This window comes from Polistes dominula, unplaced genomic scaffold (genome assembly GCF_049000335.1).
Source record: "Polistes dominula isolate Pdom_NZ unplaced genomic scaffold, Pdom_raw_medaka contig_31, whole genome shotgun sequence".
Classification (NCBI taxonomy): Eukaryota; Metazoa; Arthropoda; class Insecta; order Hymenoptera; family Vespidae; genus Polistes; species Polistes dominula.
In genome coordinates this window covers 657,729-685,594 of record NW_028300925.1, presented here as the reverse complement: position 1 = coordinate 685,594, position 27,866 = coordinate 657,729, and the positions used below count along the sequence as shown (strand labels likewise).

The 27,866-nt window shown below is 29.8% G+C and overlaps 4 protein-coding genes across 11 annotated transcripts in view; 3 read left to right on the top strand and 1 right to left on the bottom strand.

The window, feature by feature from the left end:
• The first annotated feature begins 95 nt into the window (after positions 1 to 95).
• CCT6 (chaperonin containing TCP1 subunit 6) lies at positions 96 to 2,646 on the top strand. Its single transcript, XM_015317605.2, has 7 exons — positions 96 to 323; positions 631 to 1,222; positions 1,292 to 1,627; positions 1,697 to 1,762; positions 1,828 to 2,050; positions 2,129 to 2,297; positions 2,396 to 2,646. The coding sequence occupies exons 1-7, from the start codon at positions 187 to 189 to the stop codon at positions 2,466 to 2,468; spliced, it is 1,596 nt and encodes a 531-aa protein (XP_015173091.1). The 5' UTR covers positions 96 to 186; the 3' UTR covers positions 2,469 to 2,646.
• On the bottom strand, positions 2,636 to 10,051 carry LOC107064661 (NBAS subunit of NRZ tethering complex). Its single transcript, XM_015317604.2, is given in 19 exon segments — positions 2,636 to 3,102; positions 3,175 to 3,303; positions 3,384 to 4,246; positions 4,331 to 4,729; positions 4,732 to 4,741; positions 4,822 to 5,130; positions 5,212 to 5,500; positions 5,589 to 5,888; positions 5,962 to 6,368; positions 6,444 to 6,780; positions 6,858 to 7,154; positions 7,249 to 7,454; positions 7,526 to 7,864; positions 7,962 to 8,182; positions 8,264 to 8,474; positions 8,570 to 8,953; positions 9,024 to 9,442; positions 9,515 to 9,752; positions 9,847 to 10,051. Coding segments are annotated over 19 exon segments (5,718 nt in total). The 5' UTR covers positions 9,934 to 10,051; the 3' UTR covers positions 2,636 to 2,829.
• Positions 10,052 to 10,166: 115 nt separating this feature from the next.
• Positions 10,167 to 11,884, top strand: Gmer (GDP-L-fucose synthase-like protein). Its single transcript, XM_015317603.2, has 7 exons — positions 10,167 to 10,354; positions 10,442 to 10,588; positions 10,659 to 10,773; positions 10,853 to 10,981; positions 11,052 to 11,265; positions 11,332 to 11,469; positions 11,545 to 11,884. Exons 2-7 carry the CDS (start codon positions 10,452 to 10,454, stop codon positions 11,778 to 11,780), a joined length of 969 nt encoding a protein of 322 aa, XP_015173089.1. The 5' UTR covers positions 10,167 to 10,354; positions 10,442 to 10,451; the 3' UTR covers positions 11,781 to 11,884.
• Positions 11,885 to 12,870: 986 nt separating this feature from the next.
• Positions 12,871 to 27,866, top strand: part of inaE (inactivation no afterpotential E) — a 32,402-nt gene continuing 17,406 nt past the window's right edge. For 4 of the 8 annotated variants that reach the window (XR_016176150.1, XM_015317600.2, XM_015317593.2 and 1 more), the window contains exons 1-3: positions 12,871 to 13,538; positions 15,302 to 15,410; positions 15,497 to 16,004. Coding sequence is in view for 7 of the 8 variants with exons in the window: in XM_015317600.2 (XP_015173086.1) it covers positions 15,910 to 16,004 (95 nt within the window). In the remaining variant the exon portion in view is untranslated. Of the gene's footprint in view, positions 13,539 to 15,301; positions 15,411 to 15,496; positions 16,005 to 18,318; positions 18,512 to 27,866 lie in introns of those variants that run through there. The other 4 variants (XM_089171324.1, XM_089171326.1, XM_089171325.1 and 1 more) reach the window with 4 other exon arrangements.

Sequence of the window (27,866 nt, the reverse complement as noted above, 5' to 3'; positions counted from 1 at the left end):
TCATTGGCTATCATGAATGACAGTTTCTGCACCATCTATACGAGTTTTTAGTAATTACAGCAAGTCTTGACTTGCGTATAGATTTCTCATCTATACATTCACACCGGTAATTCATTCGAAGTGTTAATAGGAATTTTTAATAAGTGAGTGATTTGTTTCTTTGAAAAGAAAATAGATATTTGAAAAATGGCTGCAATTAGCTTATTAAACCCCAAAGCTGAATTTGCCAGAGCAGCACAAGCACTGGCTCTAAATATATCTGCTTCTAAAGGTATTCAAGAAGTAATGAGAACCAATTTGGGACCCAAAGGAACCATGAAAATGTATGCGTCTATTTTATCACGTGCTTATTTTATTATTTAATTTCGTATTTATATGACCATTAAATAATTTAAATAAAAAATTCGTAGGAAAATATTATCATAATAAACTGCATAACATAGATTGTCAATGTATACATATGTAGAATTTTTTTATTAATTTCCCTTATATGGTCATGATAGCGCTTTTGTCACTGCAAGAGTAGCCTAATATTGAACGATCATTATATTTTTTTCTGAAAATCTATAAGAAAGTAATATTATTAGAGCGACATTATTGCAATTATAAATTTATATTGGAATTATTTAGGTTGGTGTCCGGAGCTGGAGATATCAAAATTACTAAAGATGGAAATGTATTACTTCATGAAATGCAGATTCAACATCCAACTGCATCTTTAATTGCAAGAGCATCGACTGCTCAAGATGATATAACTGGAGACGGTACAACTAGTACTGTATTAGTTATTGGAGAACTTCTTAAGCAAGCAGACCTTTACATTTCCGAAGGCTTACATCCAAGGGTGTTAACTGAAGGCTTTGAATTAGCTCGTGCTAAAACATTAGAAATTTTAGATTCGCTGAAAATTCCCATTACTATTACCAGGGAAAATCTTTTAGAAGTAGCAAGAACATCGCTTAGAACTAAAGTCCATCCTACCATAGCAGATAAACTAACTGGAATTTGCGTTGATGCAGTATTATCTATTAGACAAGAGGGAAAAGAAATTGATTTGCATATGGTAGAATTGATGGAAATGCAACACAGAACAGCTGTCGACACTACTTTGGTTCGTGGTATTGTGACAGATCATGGTTGCAGACATCCAGACATGCCTAAAAGAGTTGAAAATGCATATATTCTTACATGTAATGTCAGCTTAGAATATGAAAAAAGTGAAGTAAGTTAATAATAAATAATAACCTTTAACAATTTTTGAAACGAAATATATAATTATTAATATTTGCAGGTAAATAGCGGATTCTTCTATAAAACAGCTGAAGAAAAAGAAAAATTAGTAGCAGCAGAAAGACATTTTATAGATAAGCGTGTTCAAAAAATTATTGAGTTGAAAAAGAAATTGTGTGATGGAACTGATAAATCATTTGTTATAATCAATCAAAAGGGTATTGATCCACCATCCTTAGATATGCTTGCAAAGGAAAATATTATGGCTTTACGTCGTGCAAAACGTAGGAATATGGAACGTTTAGCACTTGCATGCGGTGGAGTTGCTATGAATTCTGTGGATGATTTGCAAGAGGAACATCTTGGCTGGGCTAATTTAGTTTATGAACATGTTCTGGTAATTTAATAATAACATTTTTAAATATTTATAAATAATACCAAATATCTAAAAATAGATTTATTTCAGGGAGAAACTAAATACACGTTTATAGAAGATTGTAAAAATCCAAATTCTGTCACGATTCTTCTGAAGGTAAGTTTGTTTGCTTATATAAACAATTTTCAAATTTACTAATGTACAACTGTATTTTCATATAGGGACCAAATAAATATACGCTAGAGCAATTGAAGGATGCTGTAAGGGATGGATTAAGAGCTATCAGAAATGCTATTGATGATCAAGCTATTATACCCGGAGCTGGTGCTTTTGAAGTAGCTGCTTGTCAAGCCCTTCAACAATATAAAGAGAAAGTTAAAGGAAAGCAACGTTTAGGAGTACAGGCTTATGCTGAAGCATTACTGATTATTCCAAAAACTCTTGGTATGTTATTATATAATTCTAACATGTTACCTTTCTACTTATTCTATCATATTGATATTAAAATATTTTTGTTTTCAGCTATTAACAGTGGTTTTGATTCTCAAGATACTATTGTTAAATTGTTGGAAGAAAGTAATACATTAGGAGAAGCAGTTGGTTTGGATCTCAGTACTGGCGAGGCTATAAAACCAGCTGATGCCGGAATTTTCGATAATTATGTTGTGAAGAAACAAATAATTAACTCATGGTAATACATTTAAATTAATATACTATAAAATTTAGTTAGTTTTTTCATGAAATCAAAGGGATTGAATAATTATATAATAAATTATTTTTTTTTTACAGCACTATTATTGCAAGTAATATTTTACTTGTTGATGAAATAATAAGAGCTGGATTATCTTCTTTGAAAGGTTGATAATCTACGGGTGACTTCGTTATTTAATTTCCAGCATTAATATTATTATTCCATAATTTAAGTTAATTTGATTCAGCTTAATGCTTTTTATAAAATTTGTCGCAATTAATGTATTGTAATATTTGATTTATAACTAATATAAATTCAAGTATAAAAAATACAACTCATTTCTTTTCTATATTGTGTATTCTTTTTATTATATGATATACTTATATTTATATTACTTATCTATGAATATTATAGCATTTATGAAAGAAAATTACATTGAATTAATAAAAGAAGCCTTTTTTATATAACATTTACATTTATTTTTGGTTTGTTATATATACAATTAATATTTTATTATGTTCATTGAGAAGGCTTATTTTTTCGTTAGCAACTGAAAAAGAGTACTAAAAGTACTTAAAGATGTAGGGATATTTTCTGTCATACTTATTATATTTAAAGCATGCATAACGTGCTTTTGTTCTATTAATTTTTTTATAAGTATAGTTACGTTTTCTTCAATATTCGGCAAAGATCGTTTTATAAATATATGTTTAATTATTTGTTTATATACTTCATGATCTGGCTCAAAATAAGAAGTTAAATTTTTTAAAAAGATTTCTTTCAATGTTAACAATGAGAGATTCGTCTGAAATTAAAATTAGTTCAAATTAAATAGATTATAAGTGTACTTGTTTTTCATTAATAATCACAAACAAACCTTTTTTTCTTTTTGAAGTATATCTATCGCTTCTTTATGAAGTATTGGATCATCTGTACAAAGGCGTATATGAAGACTGTGATTAAGAGGAATATTATCATGTTCTTGTTTTAAAAATTCCCTGAGTATCTACAAAAAAAAAAAAAATATATTAATTATACAAAGAATCATATAATTAAAATAAATATTTTAAAGGAAATCAAACTCACATTTGTTTCAGATAACATTGTAATGAGATCTTTATATTCCTGTAATATTTGATCTTCATGTTCGGCAGTATCGTTGACTATGATACATGTAGGAATTATTTTTATCATTCGTAATATTGGATGAATATCAACTGTAGTAAATTCAGACTTGGTAAAAGCTGGCCAGGTCAACAAATTATTCTTAACTTTCTCGTAATCTTGTATATTTTTTATTTCAATATATATTTCGGTAAAAAGTTTAAAACGTTCTTCTTCTGTATTAATTTTATCTTCAACTATAACTTCTTGTTGTGTGATGCTACTTACAGTTTCATCTAGATTGGCATCAGAAAAATTACTCCAATCGTCTGCCCATTCATCATCTTTATAATCAAACAATGCAGATGATACTTCTTCATCTTTTGTCGAATCTGGTGTTGTTACTTCTTCAGTATTATATTCTATATTTCCTTGTTTGTCTATACTTGTGCTATTTTCAGGAATATTTAATTTTTCATTATCTCTATCTTCATTCGAATTTATTGACAACATATTTGTGAGTTTTTTATCATCCATTAAGTAAGATTTACAATGAAATAATGCTTTTTGTATGCCACATTCATCACAATTTGTTGCAAGCATTAGTGCCTTGCTAATTAAACTTAATGGATCATACATGTATAACATTTCGATATTGTTAGATAATTTTTTATGAAGTTCTAAAGAATAGTAATAAATAACTGTTTCTATGCATAATTCATTCCTTGGTAGATTCATAAAAATAGATTGAATATCCGATATATAAGTTTTATTTAAACTCAACAAATATGCCACACTTAGCAACCAATCTTCATGAATAGTATGTTTTGCACATTCTAAAAGTACTAATAAGATAAACAAAATTACATTAGATATGAAATTAACTTTTTTTTTATATTATATAGTATTGTATATTATATAGTACTTACAATGATTAATGTCATTTATTTCTTGACCGCCACAAGAAGTTTCAGTCAATAAACTTATTCTCAATAATGCTCTACATAATTTTAATTTAGTATTTTGCACTTCTGGCATGGAATAATTTATGTATTTTGTATCAAGATTACTGGTCCTTTCATTTTTATGTAAAGTTTCATAAAAACAAGGGAAACTTTGAATATTTACATTTTCATGATCATTAGTTTGATTTTCATCTTGTGTTTCTTTATGTAATGGATTATTAAAATTAAACTTTAATCTTGACTTCCAAAAATCTGTATTACCTATATTTTTGATTAATCTATATGTTGAATTTTTCATAATATTTGCAGAAGTTTTTACAATTTCGGTTGATGTTTCAAACACTTTAGGAATAAATTCTTTTTTTCTACTTGAGGCTAGAATGTAATAAAATATTTCTCATATAATAGAATTGTTATAATTTTTAGAAATTTTTAAAATTCATTTTTTAACTTACTGTACTCATAGCATCTATAAATTCATCTTCACTTTCAATCTCATCAAGATCTTCAGATATATCATTAGGCATCCATAACTGCAAATTTTCATGTAATATTTGCACTTCAATTAAATGTGCACATTCTAAAGCTTTAATTAATATATCATTAGGACCATTATTTATAGCGAACCATAAACATTTCCTACGAGTTTGTAAATCTTGAAAATTTTCAGTACATCCTAGTTCAAATACCACTGCCCATATAGGAACATAATTAATTTGCATCAATTGTTGACAAGTAGCCGCACAAGTAGTATAATCGTGAACCTATAAATAAAATTTAATTACAACACACGTATATTATAGATAGTAAAATTAATCTCTTAATTAAATAATAATAAAATTGACCTGTAATGCTTTTTTGGCTACTAGTTCTAAGACTTTCCCTTCTCGCAGCCTAGTATTATTTTTGTCAATATGTAGATAATTTGCCAACATTAATAATCGATGACGACTTTTATAAGCGTCTTCGCGTTTATTTAAACAATCTTCTATTAATTTTAATTTATCTTGCGTTGATCTCACTTGAAGTGGTAATATATCTACATTAAATTCGTTCAAAATTTGAAGAGAGTTAATTAAATCATATTCTTCTCTGATAATATAATTGTCATCAAGAATTAAGTGCAAGCAAGCCCTAAAATCATTAATGCATTTATTTTAATAATATATAAATATTATTTCTATAATAAAATCATTTTATATGATTATATGGCAAAACTTACTTGGCTAATTCCATATTTGGATCAGTAAGACTTTTGGAACTGTTAAAATATTCTTTACTAGCTTCTATTATAAGACTAACAGCTTTGTTATAAGAAACTTTAAGTAAGGATTCTTCTTTTTTTGTTGTTTCTATTAGTGAACTGCAAGTTTGAATATTAGATTTATCTCCTGACATTAATCTAGCAGATACACAAATTTCAAAACATATTTCAATATCGATACATGTAAATAACATGCCATGAATTTCTAACATTTGATTTAATAATTGGGCCCATTGTTTTTCATCCGGACGTGGTGTTCTGTAAAGTTATAATAATAAATCATCCTTTGATCACATTTTACAATAAATTACAGAGATTATAAGATACTCACAATTTGTTTAAACTTCTTGCCATTTGTGTTAAAAGTAATTTTATAGCGTCAGGATTGCTTTTATTATTATGCAAAGAATTGATTGTTGTTCTAACTCCATATTTATTTAAAATTTTCATACCTTCGAATTCTCTTTCAAGTTCTTCAAAAGAACTGTTATATTTTCCTTTACGATATTGATCTTTTGATATAGTATCTAAGATATATTTTGCTTTTGGATACATATCTAAATCATTACATGCATAAATGCAATCTAAAGCTATTGTCACAACGTCTTTCATCATCAATGTTATATCTGTGTCACTAGATTGTTTTAAATATTCAAAGAGCTTAACAGGTAATCTAAGGTCATGTTTACTTATGGAGACCAAGTAATTATGCAGTAAATTCTCGTCAGCATTTTTTTCCTTGAAATTTATAAATTGTTATTAGAATACCAGAAAAAGAAAAAAATGAAATTTTAGAATAATGTTATTACGTACGGAATACTTATTTCTTCTCTTTATAAATGGTATTACAAAGTTTTGTATATTACAAACAAAATTACTTTCTTCTGATCCTGTCATTAGTAATTTAATCTTTTCTAGATCAGTTAATTTCTCTAATTTGTTTAAAGTCATATCATCCAGGTAAACTTTATAAACTAAATCATCTAATGTTTCTAAATTTACTAACAAATCTTCTAAATTTTTAATATTATGATCTTTTCCTATTCTGACTAATTCTAAGGCATTGTCTATCATATAACTAGTCTTCTCAATTTCGTATACTCTACATCTATACCACTTTTGTAATAAATCTGGTGTAAGTTGTACATTTCTAAAAGAAAAAAACAATCATTATCATTTAAACTTGTTTAACGTATTTATATAATTAAATAATCGATTAAATCATACTTATAAATATCCAATGATGGGTCCGTTTCATAAAGTAATTGAGATTGATCATCTTCTATTAAATTTATTATTTTATCAAAAATTTTTCTCTCAGACCAATCTTTTTGACGTAATTCACATTGATCTGGTAAATATAGTTGTCCTTCTAAATCACAATGTGGTAGCAGCTTTTGATAATTTAATGGGTTTAACGTTTCTGGGAAAAAACTTATGATAGCTAACCAATGTGGTAACAATATATTACCATAATAAGTAAACATAATTTCTACTGCTCTACAATCACTGTCTTTGGCAAATCTGTATTTAATTAAATAAATATTTATATAAATCAAATTACACTTGGGTTTTATAAAAAATGAATCAAAAAATATAATAAATATGAAAGATATACCTTATAGCATTTTCAATGACAGAAAGTTGTCTGAATTCCTCATAAAAATGTTTATTATATGGAAGAGAAGGTCCAAGAATAATTTCATAAGTAAGCAATTTATCTAAATGATTTAAAAGTGATCTCCTATATTTAATTAAATCCTTTTGTGCTTCTGATAAATTATTAACATCAATGGACTCAATGATTTTGTTTATTCTTTGAATCTGCAAATATATGTAATATTTATAAATATTTAAGCAATATTATATATTTATGCGTTATATATCAAATGTACCTGTTTTAAATTACTTTCTGGATCCAATTTAGCATTATCATCATTATCATCATCAAAAGTATCAGCTAATACAAATTTTCCATCATCACATTCACCAATGGCTAATAATGTTTCTAAATTAGCGCCCTTTAATCCAAAATCTAACAATTCTCGTGCTGCTTCAATGGTATCTGGTACGCGAGTGACACATTCATTTAAAACCCAAGATCTTTTAGTAACTTTACTTAAATGTTCATGAATAGCATTTAATGATAACTGAGATTTTCGCCACTGTGTTTGATATACAAGATCTGTATCTAAATTATATGTATTAGCAAGTATTAAAGCCTCTTCATATTCCTAGAATATAAACAACTATCTATAATTTACTATATGTAGTAAATATTTCTCTCTTTTATAATCGTTCTAACAATAGAATATTATGTTATATGAATACCTCAATATCTATTTTTCTAGTATACAATTCTTCTGGAGTGGTACTTTTGAGTCCTAAAATTCTATAAGTTCTATATAAAACTTTTGAGCGTTTTCTTTTTGGTTGAAATCTTTCCATATCAGTAATTGAATATAAAGTACTTTGTACTAAATCTGTCGTATAATTTAAAATAGTAATATGTTCCAGTTCATCACTTTCTTTTTCACTTTCTGATGATGCTTCTGTGAAATAGTTTTATTTTATATTAATAATCGTATAAAAATAAACGTATTAAATAAAAATAAGAAATATTAATTGCTGACCTAAAAGTTGGCCTTCGGTATTAGATTCTCTATTTCGTTTTTTACTTATCATATAAGATTCACAATCTAAACATAAAAATCCACGATTTGGACCTAATTCACAAATTTGTGGTTGACCAGCTAAAAATTCTGGACTTGATCCCAATAAATTATTTAAATTTTTAATTGAACATACTGAAATAGATCCTGTATATCTTGCTATAATAATGGCCTTTAAAAAACAAAAACAAAAAAACTGTATAAAATTATTTTATATAATAGTCAATATATCTAATTGTATATTGAGTGAAAATTATAAAATATTACCTGGTCAGACCACCAGCCTATATCTATAGGATGAAATTCTGTGAAACGAAATGGAAATTTTTTAAATTTCATAAGTCTTAACGGATTAGTTATATTATATCCTGGTTGTTCTTGTAATTTCCATTTATTTTGAAGTACTAAATTAGGTAATCTCCATAGTGAGACAGATCCATCTGTATGTAAGCATATTAATGACTTATTGTTTGGAGATATTTGTATATTAAATATTACTGATTCTATTCGAAAATATAAAGTGGGTATAAAATTCCATAGAGAAAATCTTGATTTAGTTTCAGCATTTTCGTTAAAAGTAACTGATAGTTTACAGTATGGATAATCATTTAATAATCTCCATGAAGTTAATCCGCTATCTGATGCTGTAGACTGAAATAAAATAGTTTAAATATATTTAATATCCTATTTACGCGAATAATTGTTTATAGATTTTACTTACTGTTAACTTTTGTGTGATTGCATTACCAGCAACATAAAGTAAGGAATGTTTTTCGTCATATGCAACCGCATTGACTCCATTTTTATAAAAGTTACCAAAAGAAAACTCATAAATAAAATTATAGCCATTGGATAAAGATATATGATAAGATTTTAAAAGGCCACTGTATGTAACTAATATAAATTCATAAGACCATTTTTCATTCTGTGATCTTGGATTATGAAATATCATGGATGCTATTGCATCTCCAGTCTCTAATATATGAGGATTTGGTGATGTTGCTTTTGGATTTATATTAAAGATATTATTTCCTAATGAATTATAAAATGATATATATCCATTACTAGATGCTAGAACTAAAATTGTTCCATCTGGACTCCATGCAAGTTTTCGCCATTGCGGGAAGGCATCTTTTGGAACTAAAAAATCAAATATTGTTAAATTTTATTTATAAATTTTCATAATTAATAATATTATATAAATAAATATACCAGAGGCTTTGCCAATAATTGATGAATATTCATCCTTTGCTTTTCGAATTTCTATAACATTTTCTTGTAAAACAGCTAATAAACGACCATAGTCTCCTATTGCAATTTTCCATGGTAATGTTAAATTAATTTGTTGAGATATAATATTTTCTGGCAAGGAATAACTATAATTAAGATATCTTAATATATTTTTTATTATGCCAGTAGTTGGTAGAATAACAGTGTCATTTTTTAATTTCTGCAAAAAAAATATGGAAATATACATATCATCACTATAAAATATAATAATATATATGTGAGAAGTATTAAGAATATATTTAATTCTTACTTACTATTAATTCTGGCTCTTGTTTTCGAATAAAGTATTCTAACAATTCATAAAGAATTGGTTCATTTGACAAATCATTGGTATCCTCCATTTTAAAGGGAAGAAAATAATCCAACACATTCTGTCAATTCCTCGTAAACAAGGAATTGATCATCTGGAATTATGATTGCTAGATTTGGATAGACATTGGTGCATTGACTTAACTGATATACGAATCTTAAGTAAGTTTCACCATTATAGATGGTAGCACACTATTTAAAAAACTCGAGTGTAGCATCTATATCATAAATTCAGGTTTTTAACGCCATCTGCTTTTTAACATTAAATTGTTAATTATTTATCTTTAATTATATGTAACATAACCCTTTTAGACGTATACTTAACAATCAAGAAATGTAATAATTGTAGTACAATATTGTACATCTACAAATTTGATTTTCTTAAAAATTAGTGACAATATTTCAAATACATTAAAGTTACGCTGAATAGAGTATCTGGGAGATATATCTAATGTAAAATAATTACTTAATAGTATAAAAAGAAAAAAATGTTCTCTTAATTATTGTTATTTGTTTTATAACTCTAATTTTGTTTTATAGTTATACAAATATGTCTGATCAACCAAAAGTTGTACTTGTAACCGGTGGGACTGGATTAGTCGGTTCAGCAATTAAACAAATTGTTGAGGAAGATAATAGACCAGATGAAAAATGGATATTCGTTGGTTCAAAAGATGCTAATTTATGGTATGTAGCAATGTATAGTATTATTATTATTACAATTAGGATATTCTTATAACAAATATAATTATTACAGCAATAAAGCTAGTACTGTAGAATTGTTTGATAAACATAAACCAACACACGTGATACATTTAGCTGCAATGGTTGGTGGTCTCTTTCATAACATGGCTCATAATTTAGATTTCCTGGTAACTGATTGTATATTTTTAATATTGCATTATTATTATTTAAAGTATTCAAGATTAAATTATATTGTAACATTTGTAGAGAAATAACATTCATATGAATGATAATATTCTACAAACTGCTCATGAGACTGGTGTTAATAAAGTTGTTTCGTGTCTTTCAACTTGTATATTTCCAGATAAGACTACATATCCTATTGATGAAACTATGGTAATTTGTATATAATATAGCTTACCTCTATTTAACTTATACAATATCTTATATAATAATAATCTTTCAGGTTCATAACGGTCCACCACATCCATCAAATTATGGTTACAGCTATGCCAAAAGATTAATAGATATTGCTAATAAAGGATATCATGAACAGTATGGTAGATTATATACAAGTGTTATACCCTGCAATGTATTTGGACCAAATGACAATTTTCGTCCTGGTGTCAGTCATGTTATACCTGGTCTCATGAGAAGATTACATGATCTAATAAAAGATGGTAAAAAAATGATTAGTCTAAACATGCTTTCTGAAATATACTTTATATAAACTTTTTATTTATTAGGAAATACAGAAGATAAAGTTTTCACAGTATTAGGCACTGGCAAACCTTTAAGACAATTTATTTATAGCTTGGATTTAGCGAAGTTAATAATTTGGGTTCTTCGAGAATATGATTCTGTAGAGCCAATTATTCTATCAGGTATATATATATATAAATGCAATTTATTTATATCATATTAGACATTTTATAATGAATATAAATGAATTCTTTTAGTTGACGAATCCCAAGAGATAACAATATCTGAAGTCGTTGATGCAATAGTAAAAGCTTTCAATTTCAAAGGTTCAATTCGTAATGATCTTAGTGCTGCAGATGGGCAATATAAGAAAACAGCAAGCAATGCAAAATTAAGAAGTTATTTGCCAGATTTTAAGTTTACTCCATTTGATCAAGCAATTAAAGAGACAGTCGATTGGTATTTAAAAAATTACGATCAAGCTAGGAATTAAATGAACACAGACAAGACTTGATAACATAAGATATATGAATAATATTGTACAAATTATAAATAAATAATGTATATATTTATTTATATATACTCTAAACATTCTAATATATTTGCAGCAGATAAATTAGCTGTTTATATAAAATATACTATAAAATATAATCAATAAATAAGAAATATTTTTCTATATAGTTTAAAATAAAGTAACTTAAAATAATGTATCTTAAAATACCTTAATATATTACAATACAATGAAAAATTGCTTTATAAGTTTGTGTGGATTTTTATGTTTTTATTAGTTTATCATCTTTAATTGTACTTTGATAATATTGATAACGTTGGTTCTCTATAGTTTGTTAACAAAGAACCCTTCCTGACCAATCTTTGTACTTGTTAAAGTAAAGGGATAAACGATCATACGCGTGACAAAACACTAGGGACTGTAATTTACAACGTGTTTTCTCAAGTGCTTAAGAAAGATTACTATGAAGATAAAGCTAGGACGTTAGATACTACTCTTTTCCTTTATCTTTCTATTGTGTTATTGTTTATTTATAGAAATAAATAATTTTTTCCCTAGGGGACCTACATAGGTAGTTATAGGCTTAGCAAATCCGGGGCCCCCAGCTTTAGGAAGAAAATTGTATATAATTTACCTTTTTTTTTTTTGGGAATATCTCTTACACAAAAATAAATATTCGTATTATAGTATTAGGATTGTACGATTAAATGTAGTTCATTTTCACTTTGTCGTACTCGTGATAGATCATATCTACTTGCTGTAGAATGCACAATGATTGCATTGATAGATGATCATTTACGAGAAAATATCAATCTTTTCATGCAAGATCGAACTACAAAAGAGAAAACATTTTTTGTATATCTTTTCTAGCACGTAGCATATAAACCATAATAACATTAGTTGAAAAAAAAAAAAGGTAAAAAACTTGTATGTACATCAAAGAATTGCCTTAGAAAAACATTGAAAAGATGCGCTATTGGGGGTGGCTCATTCCCCACTATTGGACCAACACTCGTGTTTTCCCGAGTGACATCGGGTACGTTCGTAGCATCGAAGATCGCCGCGGTTCGTCAGTCGCGCTTTAACAGCCTTGCGCGATGTGTCAGCGAATTGATAGGGGTAGGCAAATCAGCGGTGGTGGTAATGTGTTCGATGTGATAAAGGCGACGTGTTATAAGGGATGATAAGGCACGTGGAGTATTGCTCAATGTCATTCTAAAAAAAGAAGAAAGAAAGAAAGAAAGGAAATCAAGAAGCTCTTTTAATTATTTTGTATCGGTTATTCGTCCTTCGTTCTTTGTCAGTGTGGTATTCTTTCTTTGTGTGCTTTATTTCGAAGAAACTAGATGACTCGGACGTGTAGACAAATTCGAAAGGGTTTATGGCCAAGGTAGCGCCGACCCTCGTGCGATTGTCAGTCAAAGGGACCTATTTCTTCGATAATTTGTCGGTGATTTTCGAATGAAAGATGATTATTCGAAGAACAATATTAGAAAATACGACGATGCGAAGAATACCGGCGTGCCTTCTTCACTTCTTCGATTATTTCCTGCTGAAACGTCGATGATATTCGTCTGGCGAATTTCTACCCTATTCGTGATGCAAAAGTAACGCGATTTACTCGTTTAAGACAAAAGAAAAAGAAACCCTCTCATCCCCTTCAGAATATTAACTTTCCTACAGAAGAGGAGGAGGAAGAAGAAGAAGAGAATAGTCTTACTGTCTACTCTCTTATCGAGTGTAAGTTGAACGATTTCGAAACGAAATGCTAATTTAATTAGATGTCTATCGATCGTCCGTGCGTACGTGCCTGCGAAATGGCGGTGGAAAGGATCGGATAGGAAAGAACGTGTGTGTGTATTCATAGACCGGTTTAGTTGTGTCATTCTCTCTTTTGAAAATCTTTCTTCTGTTCCTTCATTTTCACGAGAACAAGATTTACACGTTCGTAGATTTATAGTGTCGGATTTAGTCGCGTGCCGACGCATAGCCGCGTGATCGCAACTCGCGTGGCTTTTCAAGAATACCTGCTTTGTTATGTTTATATTTATTATGTATTTTATACCATCGCGAATTTTCCTATATATTTTTGTTTACACAGATTTCTCATTGTTTTTCAATTAATTTGTCAAAGCCGAATAAACATGATATGATATTATTTATTTTATTAGAACGAGATTTTATAGTTAACGGATGCTGAAAGAGAGAAGGAGAGTAAATGATGAATGATCGAGAGTATGTCTCGGACATATTTTGGCACCTTCACTATCGTATGTAGAAAATTTCAACATTAACTTGATTTTCTAATACCGAAAGATATTCCATGTGTCGATCGGTTGAAAATTCTAAAATATAACGCGAAGAAAATTATGTAATAACTTATGTCTATATTTATAATTATATTAAGTGTATATTTTTTGTTTGGTACACTGAAACGATTATTTTCCCATTTGAAATGTCTTTAATTTAGTCGTCTTTTTACGAAGAATTGCTATTGTTTGTTTAATTTTCTCTCTCTTTCTCTCTCTCTTTCTCATTCAAATCTATTCGTTTGCAACAAGTGCGTGTTCTATTTTCATTTTCCTCGATGTTCTGCTTTGCGTTACCTCATTATTAACACTAACTGTTTTCTCTTATAATGTTTTAAAATTTGCTATAGCAAATGTACTTTGTTCATTGATAAATACATGTGCGATTTAATGAGATACCCGATAAGGAATCGCTTAAAAAATATCGAAAGAGTTTCGGTGCTCTTTGAATTTTAATTAAATTAAATGTTCCATGCAGAATAGAAATGCTTTCGGAAAGTCTTTTCAAAGTTGCCTTACTGTATCTCAATCGCATGATCTTTAAATTTCTTTTGAGTTAAACGCAACATCGATTTCAAAAAGTTTTCATTTCCCGAAAGTCCCGGAGAAAGTTATTTTCTTGAAAGTTACTAAAGCTAAAAGACTTGTCTTTTTATTTCAAACGATTGAACGAAATAAAAAAGATTCTAAAGTTGTACTATTGAAAGCTTTCTATAATAATTCTCTTGCTATTCGCGAAGAGGGTCGTTACTTGAGTATCTGATAAGTTACGTTCTTTAACTCCCTTGAAACTTACAATTTCTATATCACACCTTTTAGACTTCTATAATCTATTGATTTATCTTAAATAGTATATAACTAGAATCGTTCTCCTATTCGTTTATATAATCCTCCGAAAATTAATAGAATCGACAGTTAAACGTAGTGTACATTAAAATCGCCTGTGATTAATATTAATATTAATTGTTTTCTTTTCGCGTAATTTGATCTTTTGAAAGTTTCGTTCATTGATAAAAATTAAAAGAAAATAGATTAGGTAAACCACGATGGATGTTCCATTTATCATAGAATGGTCAGCAAAATGTGTCAGTTTTGATAAGTGGATAACTCGTGTAATAGGATTTCACTTCTTGTTTCCATCGCGGACAGATCTCGAGAGATAGTTATTTCAATGAAATATTCGCGAATCCACAGGTTCGAGAGTCTATACTACTAGCAGTGATGTTTATGTAATCAGTTGGAACAGTATCGTGTGAAATACATACATATATTATACATATATGAAGCTTTGAAGATAATAAAGGTAAAAATATATAAAAGAATTATATAAAAATAGCGTCTATTTTGACGCGATGCATTATTCTTTTGATGAATTAAACAACGTTCTAGCTTCGAGTTTGAATTTGGTGAAAGGTGTTTCGTGTTTCTCGTGGAACGACGAAGGATGGACGAAAATATCGTCGGTAGAAGGAATCGTCGTGCCGCACGTTATGTTCTTGGTGGTGCGCGACGGCGAGCTCGTCGACGAAATCATCGACGAAGTCATCAAGGAAAAGGCTCAACCAAGCTCAAATTACTTCAAGATAAGCCGTCCTCTTCCTTCTCATCATCTGTATCTCCCTTTATATTCTTCTTCGTTGCTTCCACGAGAAAACGCCGAAGGAAGGAAGAAGAAGAAGAAGAAGAAGAATCATTGTTGTCGTTGTTATCCTTCAAGATCGTTGATCGTTGTCTAGGAGTCCTATCAGGAGGCTCCTAGTGTAATTGAATGGAAACCAAAGTGAGTGAAGAAAGGAGACATTATGCCTGGCATCGTGGTATTTCGACGACGCTGGAGCGTCGGCAGCGACGATCTCGTTGTACCTGGTGCCTTCCTCTTCGTTTTGCATCTCATATGGTGAGTTATTATAAATAATTATATACTTTTTTATTAAAACTTTTCTAATCTTTATTAACATTTTTCATATAAGAATAGAATCTGAAAAGTTCGTAGGGTATTTCCAAAAAGTTCGTAGGTCCGTTATAACGAGACATGATCAAGTGCACGCGTACTTTGCGAAAATTCAAAGTCGATTTTCTCGAAAACAAAGCCTTAAACGAAAAAAATTTTTATTCTATATTTTCGATTTATTTTTTCATGTAGAATCACCCCCTTTTCGCTTGTACCACCAGTTACAGATCACCCTGTATATATCTTGCAATAAAATGATATATATATCTTAAGTATATCTTATTCAAGGATCGATTGTAGTGTTATATTTATAAAAAATATTATGTAATTAAAATTAGAGAAAGCTCTGTGGAAATTGGCTATTTGTATATTTTAATTTTGTAAATATATATACCGCACAGTAAAACCATGATCACGGTCGACGCTACCGGGTAGAAAATATATACACATGGCCTGCTGTGTTGAAAAGAAAGGATTGAAAAGAATATATCACCGTTTTTCGTTTATGGAATAAAATGTTTTCGCATAACGTTCCTTTGATGTATATACAACGTACGATGCCAATTCGCGCCCACAAGAAGTTCGAGATTTAAAAGCAAAATATCAATCTGCATATGACGGCTTTTCACTTTTTTTTCATATAATAAGTACATACGACAGTGTCGAAACTTTTCAAGCACTGTATATTATCCGTGGGAAAAGGTAATGTTAAATTGCTAGAAGCAAAGGTACCTAAGTTGCCCCTTGACCTAGTATGTTTCCTATCTCCGTTGTTTAGACTTATCCTTCAACCTCATAGTTGTGGCAATTCAACTACTGTCTTGTATTTTGTAGGAATGAATTCTCTCTCCTTCTCTTTTTTTTCAATCTCTTATAATATATATATATATATTATATACGAGAGTTCATAAAACTTGTTTGTGAAAATCGATTCTATGTTCGTAATTATTCTTTAACAATTAGATCTATTTTTAAACTAACAATAGACTCATTTACTGCTAAATTCGGTTTTAATAGTCGAAGCGAACAAGACAGATAACGATGACTAATAAAACTGTTAAGTGATAAGCATGACTGGCGAGGATTTGCGCTATCTACCATTCGTTTTAGGAATTTTTACTTTATATTACAACATATTTTTACAAATGTTTTATCTTAACTAAATGCATTTAATTGACGCTTTGATGGATGTTTTATTCTTCTAATAATCTAGAATTATTGATCATTTCACTAGAAATATTATCTTCTTTGTAGTTTTATCATAAAGACAGTGTCTATTACAGCAGAAGAGAGAGAGGAGACAAAATGAGAGATATCGTGTATCTAACTTCAGTTTCTGTATAATATCGAACTATGTCCTTTTAAACATTGTTAATGACCCGTAGACGGAGAATCTCCGCATTTTGGACAATCGGTAATCCACGTATGTTCGAATTCGACGAGGATAGGTTTGGCGGAACGTGACAAAGAAGGAGAAATATAAAACGAGCAAGTGGCAGGAAATTGGCGAATGTCCATTCCATTTTCGTAGAACGAGTAATCGGCCGTTTTTCGATATACCATAGTACGAACAGTATCATACGGTTCTGCACGAGTCTTTTCTTTTTACCGTACCTGACAGCACCGTAAATTAAAACTCGTTCTGGCGAGTATCATCGGTATCCAACACTCCTAATGAATTTTCTTTTTTTTTTTTCTTCAAATAATTTTTCCCATTTTCTCAGCTCGTACTATCGTCCGGCAGGAACGTTGAATTTGTTCTGTTCTATCTTCTTAACGGATATATTGATACTATATCGTTCTCTCATTACTATCGTTGTCTCATTACGATCGTTAACGATGCAAAGCGAATCTCTTGTGTATTGAAACGCTTCTAGTCTCAAGACAATAGGTGAAGATCGTTTCTCCAACGATACTATGTATCGATTTCGAATTTCCCGGCATTTAGCCATTACCGTTCTCTCGATCTCGCTTGGCACACACTACGGGATGGTGGCGTTCGAAGAAACACACAACTTCTGGTTCAAAGGAACTCTTGGAACATCGTTATTGAAAGAGTACTAGATACTTTTAAATTATCTACACGTGCGAACCCTTTCTCTTCCTCTCTCCTCTCCTTATTATCGCGTCAATGAATCGTCAGTTGTGCAGTGAGAAACTAATCCCACAAGAGTTTCGATTTGTCTCGTGTCGAGTTGCTAAACCAGTTGCATGTTTTTTTTTTTCTTTCGGTCAGGCAGCAGGATCATCGTTTTGACGTGAATGATTATAATACGGGTGATGTCATCATTTAATTCCATTCATATCTGGATACTCTGATCTGGGTTATATTATCAATCATATCTTCAGTACAAGATCATGCCAAGTTTGATTGCATTTGGTAGACGTTGGAAAGTCGGCAGCGATGATTTGCTCATACCATTTTTCGTTCTCTTATTTGTTCATTTGGTTCAGTAAGTATTACTCATGTTTTTTTTTTTTTTATGTCTCTTGTATAATGACGATAAACAATTAACATTGGCATGAAACTTAATTAATTAAATATTTAATGATCAAGATTATTCTCATTTTTGATGTTCTTATTTCGTTCGATAAATGTAAAATATAATTGAAGATTTGCGCCTTGTCCTCTGACCTGACATAAATCCGCGCCTGTATCTTATTCTCTTTGAAAATTTCTATATGAAACGCGACGGACTTTGAGATACTTTGTGTACAAGATCCATCTCTGACCATTAGACAGAGTAATCTTGTTTAATCTAGCGGAAAATCCACTAAATTAATAAAGACGACGTCGGCTTATTGAAATTTAAACTCCAACGTACGCTATTTTAAATACAGTGCTTTGAAGATATGAATTATAAGCAAACAAGTATATCAATGTTGATATAAAATTGCGCAATACAGAAAATATTTTAAATATTGTAAACATTCTATTGATAAAAAAAAAAAAAACAGCATCTGTGCAAAACGTCATGTTGAATAATGAATTATCATTATGAATGAATTTCCTCAATAGCAATTCACGTAAGAATCATTCGAAAGATTTATTATTAACGCCCTTCCACAAATATTCACAATTTTTGTTGGAGAATTCGATTTAATTTTCCCCTCAAATATAAATTCATTTCGAAAGCTTTGAAGCATCAAAACAGCAAGTAGGATTTATGACGTACATATGAATTTAAATCCGCATCAAAGAAATAATAAGCTAGTTTCATATTTTCACATATCATTTATTTTCTAGTACGTTAAGGAATACGTATATTCGTAAGGGGTACGTTATATTCGTTACGTACGTAACGAATACCGACGCCATTTTCTATCTAAGATCAATAAAAATATTTGTTTACATAGTTCAATATATGATTAACCAACCCTAAAAAAAGAAATTCTATTCCTCATTTAGTTTTCGCAAAAAAAAAATTTCCAAAAAAAAGACTTTTTTTCAGGCTCTATAGTGGTGTTACTCCTTAATTTCATTTACAAGTAAATATTCATTTATACACGTGTTTTTGATCTGTGAATAATAACATCTAGCTTATTGTTAGTATTATGTAAATCATCTTATAATCATGTATACTATATATATATATATATATCTCACAAGGGAAAACATTTTCACGTAAAAATCAAACAGGGGAAAAAATAATACATCGAGTAGCACGAAAAGAGCTCTAGTAGGAGGGTTACTACCGTTACGTGCCCAGCAGCAACGTGCTCAGCTTTATGCAGGAAGTGGAATGGGTTTTATAACAAGGAAAGAAAAAAAATATGAAAAAGAAAGAATAGAATAAAATAAAAGGGAAAGAGAGAGAGAGAGAGAGAGAGAGAGAGAAAAGAACTTTAGGCTTAGCACCTTGCTTTTGGAAATTGAAGAAAGGTAGCCGCGAACGTTCCTCTCGAGGATCAATACGTCATGTGCGGCGGGTGTCGCCGCTTGCTGAATGGTGTCTATACCCTACCTAGTCATTCTCCCTATGAATCATTTAAGGGTGCTTTCCTATACACGTACTTACATATATTTTAGTCCGATAGTTCGTTCTGCACCGTTGTATATAAATACGCTAGTTGCAGACACTCCTGACCTTATGCGACTACTGCAGTCCTAAAATATATAGTTTTCTTAGATATTGTAGAAAATATTTCCAATGTTTAAATAAGTTTTCTCGATAGTTAGATCGATAATATTCTTTACGAAAGATACATTTAAAATATTAAATAATCTCACGTTTTCGCATCGAAGTAAAACTTGAACGAACATATTTTATGATATCTTTGTTTCGTGGTCCGAATAAAGAGAACATTACACAAGCTTAGAATTTATTTTAAAATCACAATAAGATCACGTTCTATCGTTGTAAAGTACCCCAGTCATTTTCCATTCTCTGCGTATTTTATTCGTGACGAACGTTTGTTCTCTCTTTTATTCTCTAACTTTTCTTTTTTTTTCTTTTTTTCGATAGATACGTTCTTGATTCTCTCGAAACATTCGCTGCGACATGAATGTGCAATTAGAGTAACTATGAGAAGCTCAAGACTGTGCATTGTGATTAACTTTGATCGTATATGTGTGGTTGTACATTAACGTTTACATCAAAGAATTTCATTTCTTTTAGCTTGTATTATACTTAAGTAACTTATTGTTAGCTCATTTTTATACTTTTTACATATTCTTAAGTTTTGTGTGTGTGTGTGTGTGTGTGTTTTGTTTTTAAATGATCTTAATGGTAGAACAATTTCTGACTTATTCAAACACTTTAATTGCTACACTTGGAAAGACGTGACACCTTGAAATCTTCTTCTTGTTAAATAAAAGATAAAAAATCGATGAAAATTATTTGAATCTTCAAGAATTTTCTGTTTAACAGCTATTTTCTTAATTCTTAGTTTATTAAAGCTTATCAAGTTGAAGGAGGAAAATACGGAGAATAATTATTTGCCATTCAGAGATTTTCATTTAAAAACTCTGACGTAAGTTATTTCATATGAATGAAATACAGTGCACTGTATGGGGTTCTCCCGCTGTTCAAATTTTTGTTAAAAAATTATAAATGCGGACAATAAATTATTGTATTCTATTCTATTATAAAATACCGATGATAATAACACATTTTTAAAGCTTGGAATCAATATCTGCTGAGTATGATACATTTTACATCGCCTTGCTTATTTTAGGTTGCACTTTTTCTGCTAACCAAAGTAACGAGCATAAGATAATTAAATTTTTATCGAATTAATTATCGCGAAAGGTCATTTCTCTATTACATTTTCGTAAAAACCGTGAACTAAAAGGATATAAAAAGGGGGTTCATTTTAAACCGTAGAATGTTTTCAGTTGCCACACGCTTGTTGTGACAATTCGTGAATGTCCGTTGCCACTCAACCGACAGACCTGACACGTAACTCTGCTCAGCTGAAAATAGAAACCTTCAAATTCTTCTTCTCTTCCAGTTGGCTTATCTATTCTTTGTTTCGTAATAGTGAAATGATAATAAGAAATTGAAGAAATGAAAAAAAGAAAAAAAGAAAGAAAAATATAGTTACGCACACTTATACAGTATATTATGTAATAATTATATTAGTATTATATAGTAATTATATAGTAATTTTTACACTTTTATTTTTTATACTACATATGAATATTTTTCTTTAACAAACTTTCTATTGATAAAAAATCTTATGCTAATTGCATACTGAAGCACTTGCATTGAGGTTACGTTAGGGTTATATCCTAATATATATTTTTTGTTGTTGCATCGTTTGAAAGTTAATTAGAACCTTGAAATTTGTACGCTATTGGATTTATCTTTTCAATTTATGATATAAAGTACGAATATTTCGATATAATATATCAGAAATGTTTACAAGCAAATTCCTTCGTAGCTAGTAAAGTAGTATAAGAGCTTTTCAATCTAGTAAGGAAATCACTATCGTTATTATCGATCGTTGTAAATTCTAGAGACCGTAGGTTACCTAGTCCCTTTAATCAAGCAAATCTTTAATCCAATGTTGAACCCTATCGTGACTGGGCATATGCGAAATAAGGATGTTTTCATAGAATCAATCTTGGTAAAGCTCTTGAAAGTTTCGATTGCATATTTGCATTAGAAATGAATGTTTCCCAGGTCAAACATTTGAATAATAATGTATGTTACAGAGGGAATAGAAAAAATAAAAATAAAAAATATAAATAATGTAAAGAACATTTCATTGAAAATCGTAGCAGTAAAAGTTGCATACAAAATTAGTATACTATACTATAGTGTATGTGTGCATAGAAGGAGGGTTTAGATCGTCTCGCAGAACCAATGCAAATCCACCCACATGACCCTTCGACAGTCCCTGCCTCGGACGAACGAGGTTCACCATCGAACTTCCCCCTTTTGTTTTGCGACTCATTCGTAGGAGGGGGTAAGCTTGGGGGTTCGCCGCGTAGGTTTTAGGGTGCTGGCACCCTACCGTGCTAAATCGTTCTTTGTCTCTCTCCTCTTTTTCTCTTCTACGACGGGAATGACGACTGACGACGAGGACGACGATGACAAAAGTACCAACGAAATATATCGCGTTCTCGAATCGCGTTCGACGTTCGATAGAAGGCTGACCCCTTTCTTTTTGTAACAATTTTCAAAGGAACTTTTCGATGCGGAAACTATTTTCCATATTATTACTTTTTTTTAAAGATACTTTCATTCATTCTTTTTTACTTTTACGATAAAATTTCAATATACGTAAGAAGTATTTTAGGAAATACGTATTTACAAAGATTATGCTATATATCATACTTTAGGACAGAATTTCAATCGATTATTATACGAAGAATAAGTAGAAAACAATTTCATGGGAATTCGATATGGACTCGTGTTAACGATGGTCGTGAAAATTATCTATACTTAAGGGTAGTTAAATGATAAATACGTATCTTTATCACGATATAATGTAATCCCTGAACGATTTTCTGCTTGCTATTCTCGATCAGCAGTTTCATGTTATTTGATGTTCAACGTTATCGACGCTTTTATTAACTCTTTTATTCGAATAAATGGTCTATAGGCATGCAGGAAAATCACGCGATGTTCTTTTATCGTAGGATCTTTTCTCGAAGGGTAGTTTTGCTGTTGAATCTTTATGGTATTATCGTATCTATTGATTTATAGAATTATCAGTTGGTCCATTGTCCGTAAGACCTTTTTCAGATCTTCTTCGATGTTCCAGTTATACTCCGATTTCAAATAGTTCGAGTAAGCATTTGAAGAAAATGGAGGTGATGGAAGAACGAACGTTGGCTATTAATCGCTTTACATAATATACCTCATTGACAGTACATTTTTTGATTTATGACTTTACGTTTTTTTATAATAATCGCTAATGATAAAATAAGTTTTTTATTTAAATGATAACAAGCATTATACAATGAAGTATCAAGTACTACATAAATACATATTTAATGTGAATCTTATTCATATTCATCTTCTAACTTATTCGCTCTAGCTAACAACTCAATTGAAGTTTTGTCCAACGTTATATACGTGTTAGTCCATCGTGGCAAGTTGCAGCAACACACGTTTACTTGCATCTTCAACTAACATGTACAAACGATTGTCATAGTGTACTAGCTATTCTGTGGTTTAATTCTACACCTATATGCAATGTAATTGGGATAGGTACTTACATATGTATTGTTGCAATCGGTTTGTAGCTGACAAGCCTCAAGCTAATTAATTGCTTCTATCGTCGAGCTTTGACAAAAACACAATTTCTTCTTAATGAGTCTTTCTACGTTTGAAAAGTTCTTCCTTGCATTTGTACTTAATTATCATCGGGAAATCAGAAAGAAACTTTGATGATTCTAATTTTGCTTTGTTTTGCGAGAATTTTCAAGGTGTTGGTTCGAAATTATTGAAAATAATAATTTATAAATAAATAAACGTATTGTGAAGTATACAATTTGAAGCCAATTAGTCCGCCAATGCTTGCGTTACATCATTTGGATCTCGATTGATCGCAAGTATTAACGCACCCAGATTTCACCACGTTGAGGTTACCGCATTGTGGAGATTCACGGACTATTATATCATTCTAATTAGTCGCGTTTAATAGACATATTTTGAATTCGATTGAAATCGAACAAAGGTACATTAATCACGACTTTATTCTGACCTATCCGCGAGAAAAAGCATGGATTTCGTATTGAGTATTTTATTAACAAGTGTAATCATATTTTTGCTATTTAATTGAAATCATTTTGACAGAATTTTGAAAATGTACAAAATATATGTCTTTTATAATAACAATTACGTTATATTTAAACTAACAAACATAAATATTATTCGTTATCAATATATTTAAATGTAACATTAAACTTATAACTATTTTCAGTAAATGATAAATTGATAAAGATAAACGATCGATTTTCTTTCACTTTAAATAACCCATGCAGATATATTTTTATGCTAAAAAGCCATGTTATTAAGATAAAACATGTTAAAGCGCAATGCAATAAAGCGTCAAAATTCTAACATGTTAAAGTTTGAAAATCCTAATATGTTAAAATATAAAGCAATAAAGCGTTAAAATCCCGACATGAAAAAGCACAAAGTAATAAAGTGTAAAAATCCCAACGTGCAAAAGCGCGAAGCAATAAAACGTAAAAATCTCAAAATATGCAAAGCAATAAAGCGTAAAAATCTCAACATGTTCAAGCAAACAGCACTAAAACATAAAAATACTTATATGCATCATGTGCATCGTGTCTTAGAAGTAAACTTTTAAAACTCAAAATTTTAGTAAATATATTTATATATTATTACCAATATTTCAACTATTGTTTAACATTAATAATTTTACTAATAATGATTTTACTAATATATATGTATATTATATTAATAACTTTACGAGTAACTTATTTCAACTTTATATTACTCTTTCAACATCAATTTACATAGTACATGTAATCATAGTATATCTGAAACATAAAAACAATCATTTATACTTATCGCTATTATTAGCATACAAATTAAATCAAATTTATGAAACAATTGACCTAAATACGCTGTCGACCTATTACTTAACTTTAAAAAAAGAAAAGCAAAACAATTGTTCCAATATACACGCTCCACTAATCTCTCACATATCGTCAAGATGAAAAGGTCTAATCTAGGAAGTATGCTCCAGAGCACCTCCGATACCTTAGCTGAAATGCGTATAATTCTTCACTCATTAATAAGGATTACGTAATAATTGCTGTAATCGATTGCCAATATATATTTACTAATAATATACGAATATTCAATAGTTTTCACAAATAGGTTTGGTTATATGTATATTACTTTTATATAATGTATCATTTATGCGGTAATGTCGTGTTGACATTGATAAAGGTTGATGGTGAATACATAAATTAATTAAATATCGCTTAACAATACGTCTACTTAATATGCATACGCAAGTGCAAAGTATATCGTGCAATCATTAGCACAATGACACCCGCCGAAGGTGGGAAACTTAAAACTAAACCCATATTAACTATTTCTAATCCATATGAGTAACACCTGGACACACGCATAGATAAGAACACTGAAAGTATGGGGGGGGGAAGAAACGGCAATTAGTTTATTAGAGGATTAAAATTCTGATCTAAAAATAGATTAATATAAAAATAAATTCTTATAAATTTAATTATAAACAGACTAATTGTAAAACTGTACAAGTTATTTAATGAATAATGACTTTTATAAAAGGTGGATTAAAAAGGTGATTATTAACTTATTTGCAAAACCTTGGTCGATGCCTTTAATTAAGTTGACTGTTTTAATTAAAGAACTGTACTTTGAACCACCATTTAACCGCTAGAATCTATCAATCGTAAAGTAGTTTGTCTTCCAGCTTATTTATTGCTAATATTGAAATATCGATTTATTGAAATGAATCACGATTAGATAAATTATATATGAAGATATATTACATATACATATAAGATAATATTATATATACAATCTTGGGATAAAATCGAGTAAATGAATGTTCGATTTTACCATTACTAATACGAATAATAATCATTTCCATAATTTATTCTTTTTTTTCTTTCATTAGGTATCCAATGCATTGATTCACCATAATACAGAGTAATTGAATTAGCATCGAGTTGGTGGAAAATTTAAACCAAATGGACGCGATATCGTTATATGGCTGCACCCAAGGAGAAAATTGTTCATACGTGGTCAATGACTCGTTTGTTTCATTTAAAAAATTCCTAAAGTATTTCCTCATCAATTAATATTTCTTTGATATAAATTAAAAACAATTTGTCTATTTATTTTCTTCAATTAATATGTACGGAATAGTATATTATAGTAAATAAGAGACATCAAATTTTGTTATTTATAAGAATAGTTAAAATACCAAAGCGTATCGACATGAAAAAACAAGAGCGAATTTATACATTATTCATAAAAAAGTCTATTTCAAGCGTAAAACTTTACAAATTCAGCCTGTGGATGTATATATGCATTATATATACATATACATTTAACTCTCTCGACGATTCTAAATGAAATATTTCATGAAAGTAGAGATTAAATGGAAGTAAATGAACGTTATGTATTTATTCGACTCTTTCGAATTGGATCATAATTTTGCTAACGTAGTCGTTTGACTAAACAGGGTTTTACGCTTCCTTTAATTCTTCAGCATATTTCTTTTTTTTCTTTGTTAGTAATAAACGCTATTATAGCTATATAGAATTTTATATATATTATGAAACAATGTATGTATTCCTATATGTATTATATAGTAGCCGACAATAGAAAATAACGAACTGTAGGTGCTTATTGTCGAAAGTTGAGCAGAATCGTGAAGCACGTGCCGATGTTAAGGAAAAAAGAGTAGACAGTATTCCCATTATACTTTTAAATACGTAAAAGAAGCGGAAAAAATAAAACTAGAAAATAAAAGAGAATAAATAACGTGTTATCGTTTACCTTGAGATTGAAAAAGAAACTTTTCTTATTTCAGTGGTTTAACGCTTTTTATCTTGCAAATATACCTTTTATCCGAATATATGGGAAAATAAATTCGTTGACTTTGAACTTCTTTTGAACGAGAAAGAAAAGGATTACAAAAATTAAAAAATAGACGTTTTCTAAGCGATCGATTGAAACAATTCAAAACCTCTTCTTACGCTTCCTTTCATCTACGTACTTATTTCTTTTTTTTTTTAGTATCCTTTTTCTTTCCTTTTTTTTAACAGAAAAAATTTAACAGTCACGTTTGAACCTGCATGCATTTTTCGGTCCTCTTTTTATCAACAGTGCGTCAAAGAAACGCACGTGCTGTTCGGTCATATTGTAGATGAAACCGCTTAAAACACACACTTATATATATGTTATATATACATATTCGTTCATATAGATCAAAATATTCCTTTTTCCATTCGCGATATACTACTACGTTACAATATTTCAGTTCTTCATGGCAGACAACTTCAAATGATACGCGATGTACGGGAAAGTAGGAAATGTAAAGCGACAAAAGAGTAACTTCCATCTAGTGCTTTTCAAAAGCTCACGCGACAAGCACGTTCTTTTTATTTTTTATTTCTTTTTTTTTCTTTTTTTTAATTCTTCTTCTTCTTCTTCTTCTCCGTCTTCATCATCATCATCATCGTCGTCGTCTTCGTCAGCTTGTATCATCTCTCTTTCATTTTTTTTCTACTCCGTAAGCTTGAACGCATGCCTTGTCACTTTACACTTTAGTTGGTCGAGAACGAGAACGTTCGTTGAAGAGTAAAATATTAATGTCGAAGCTCCC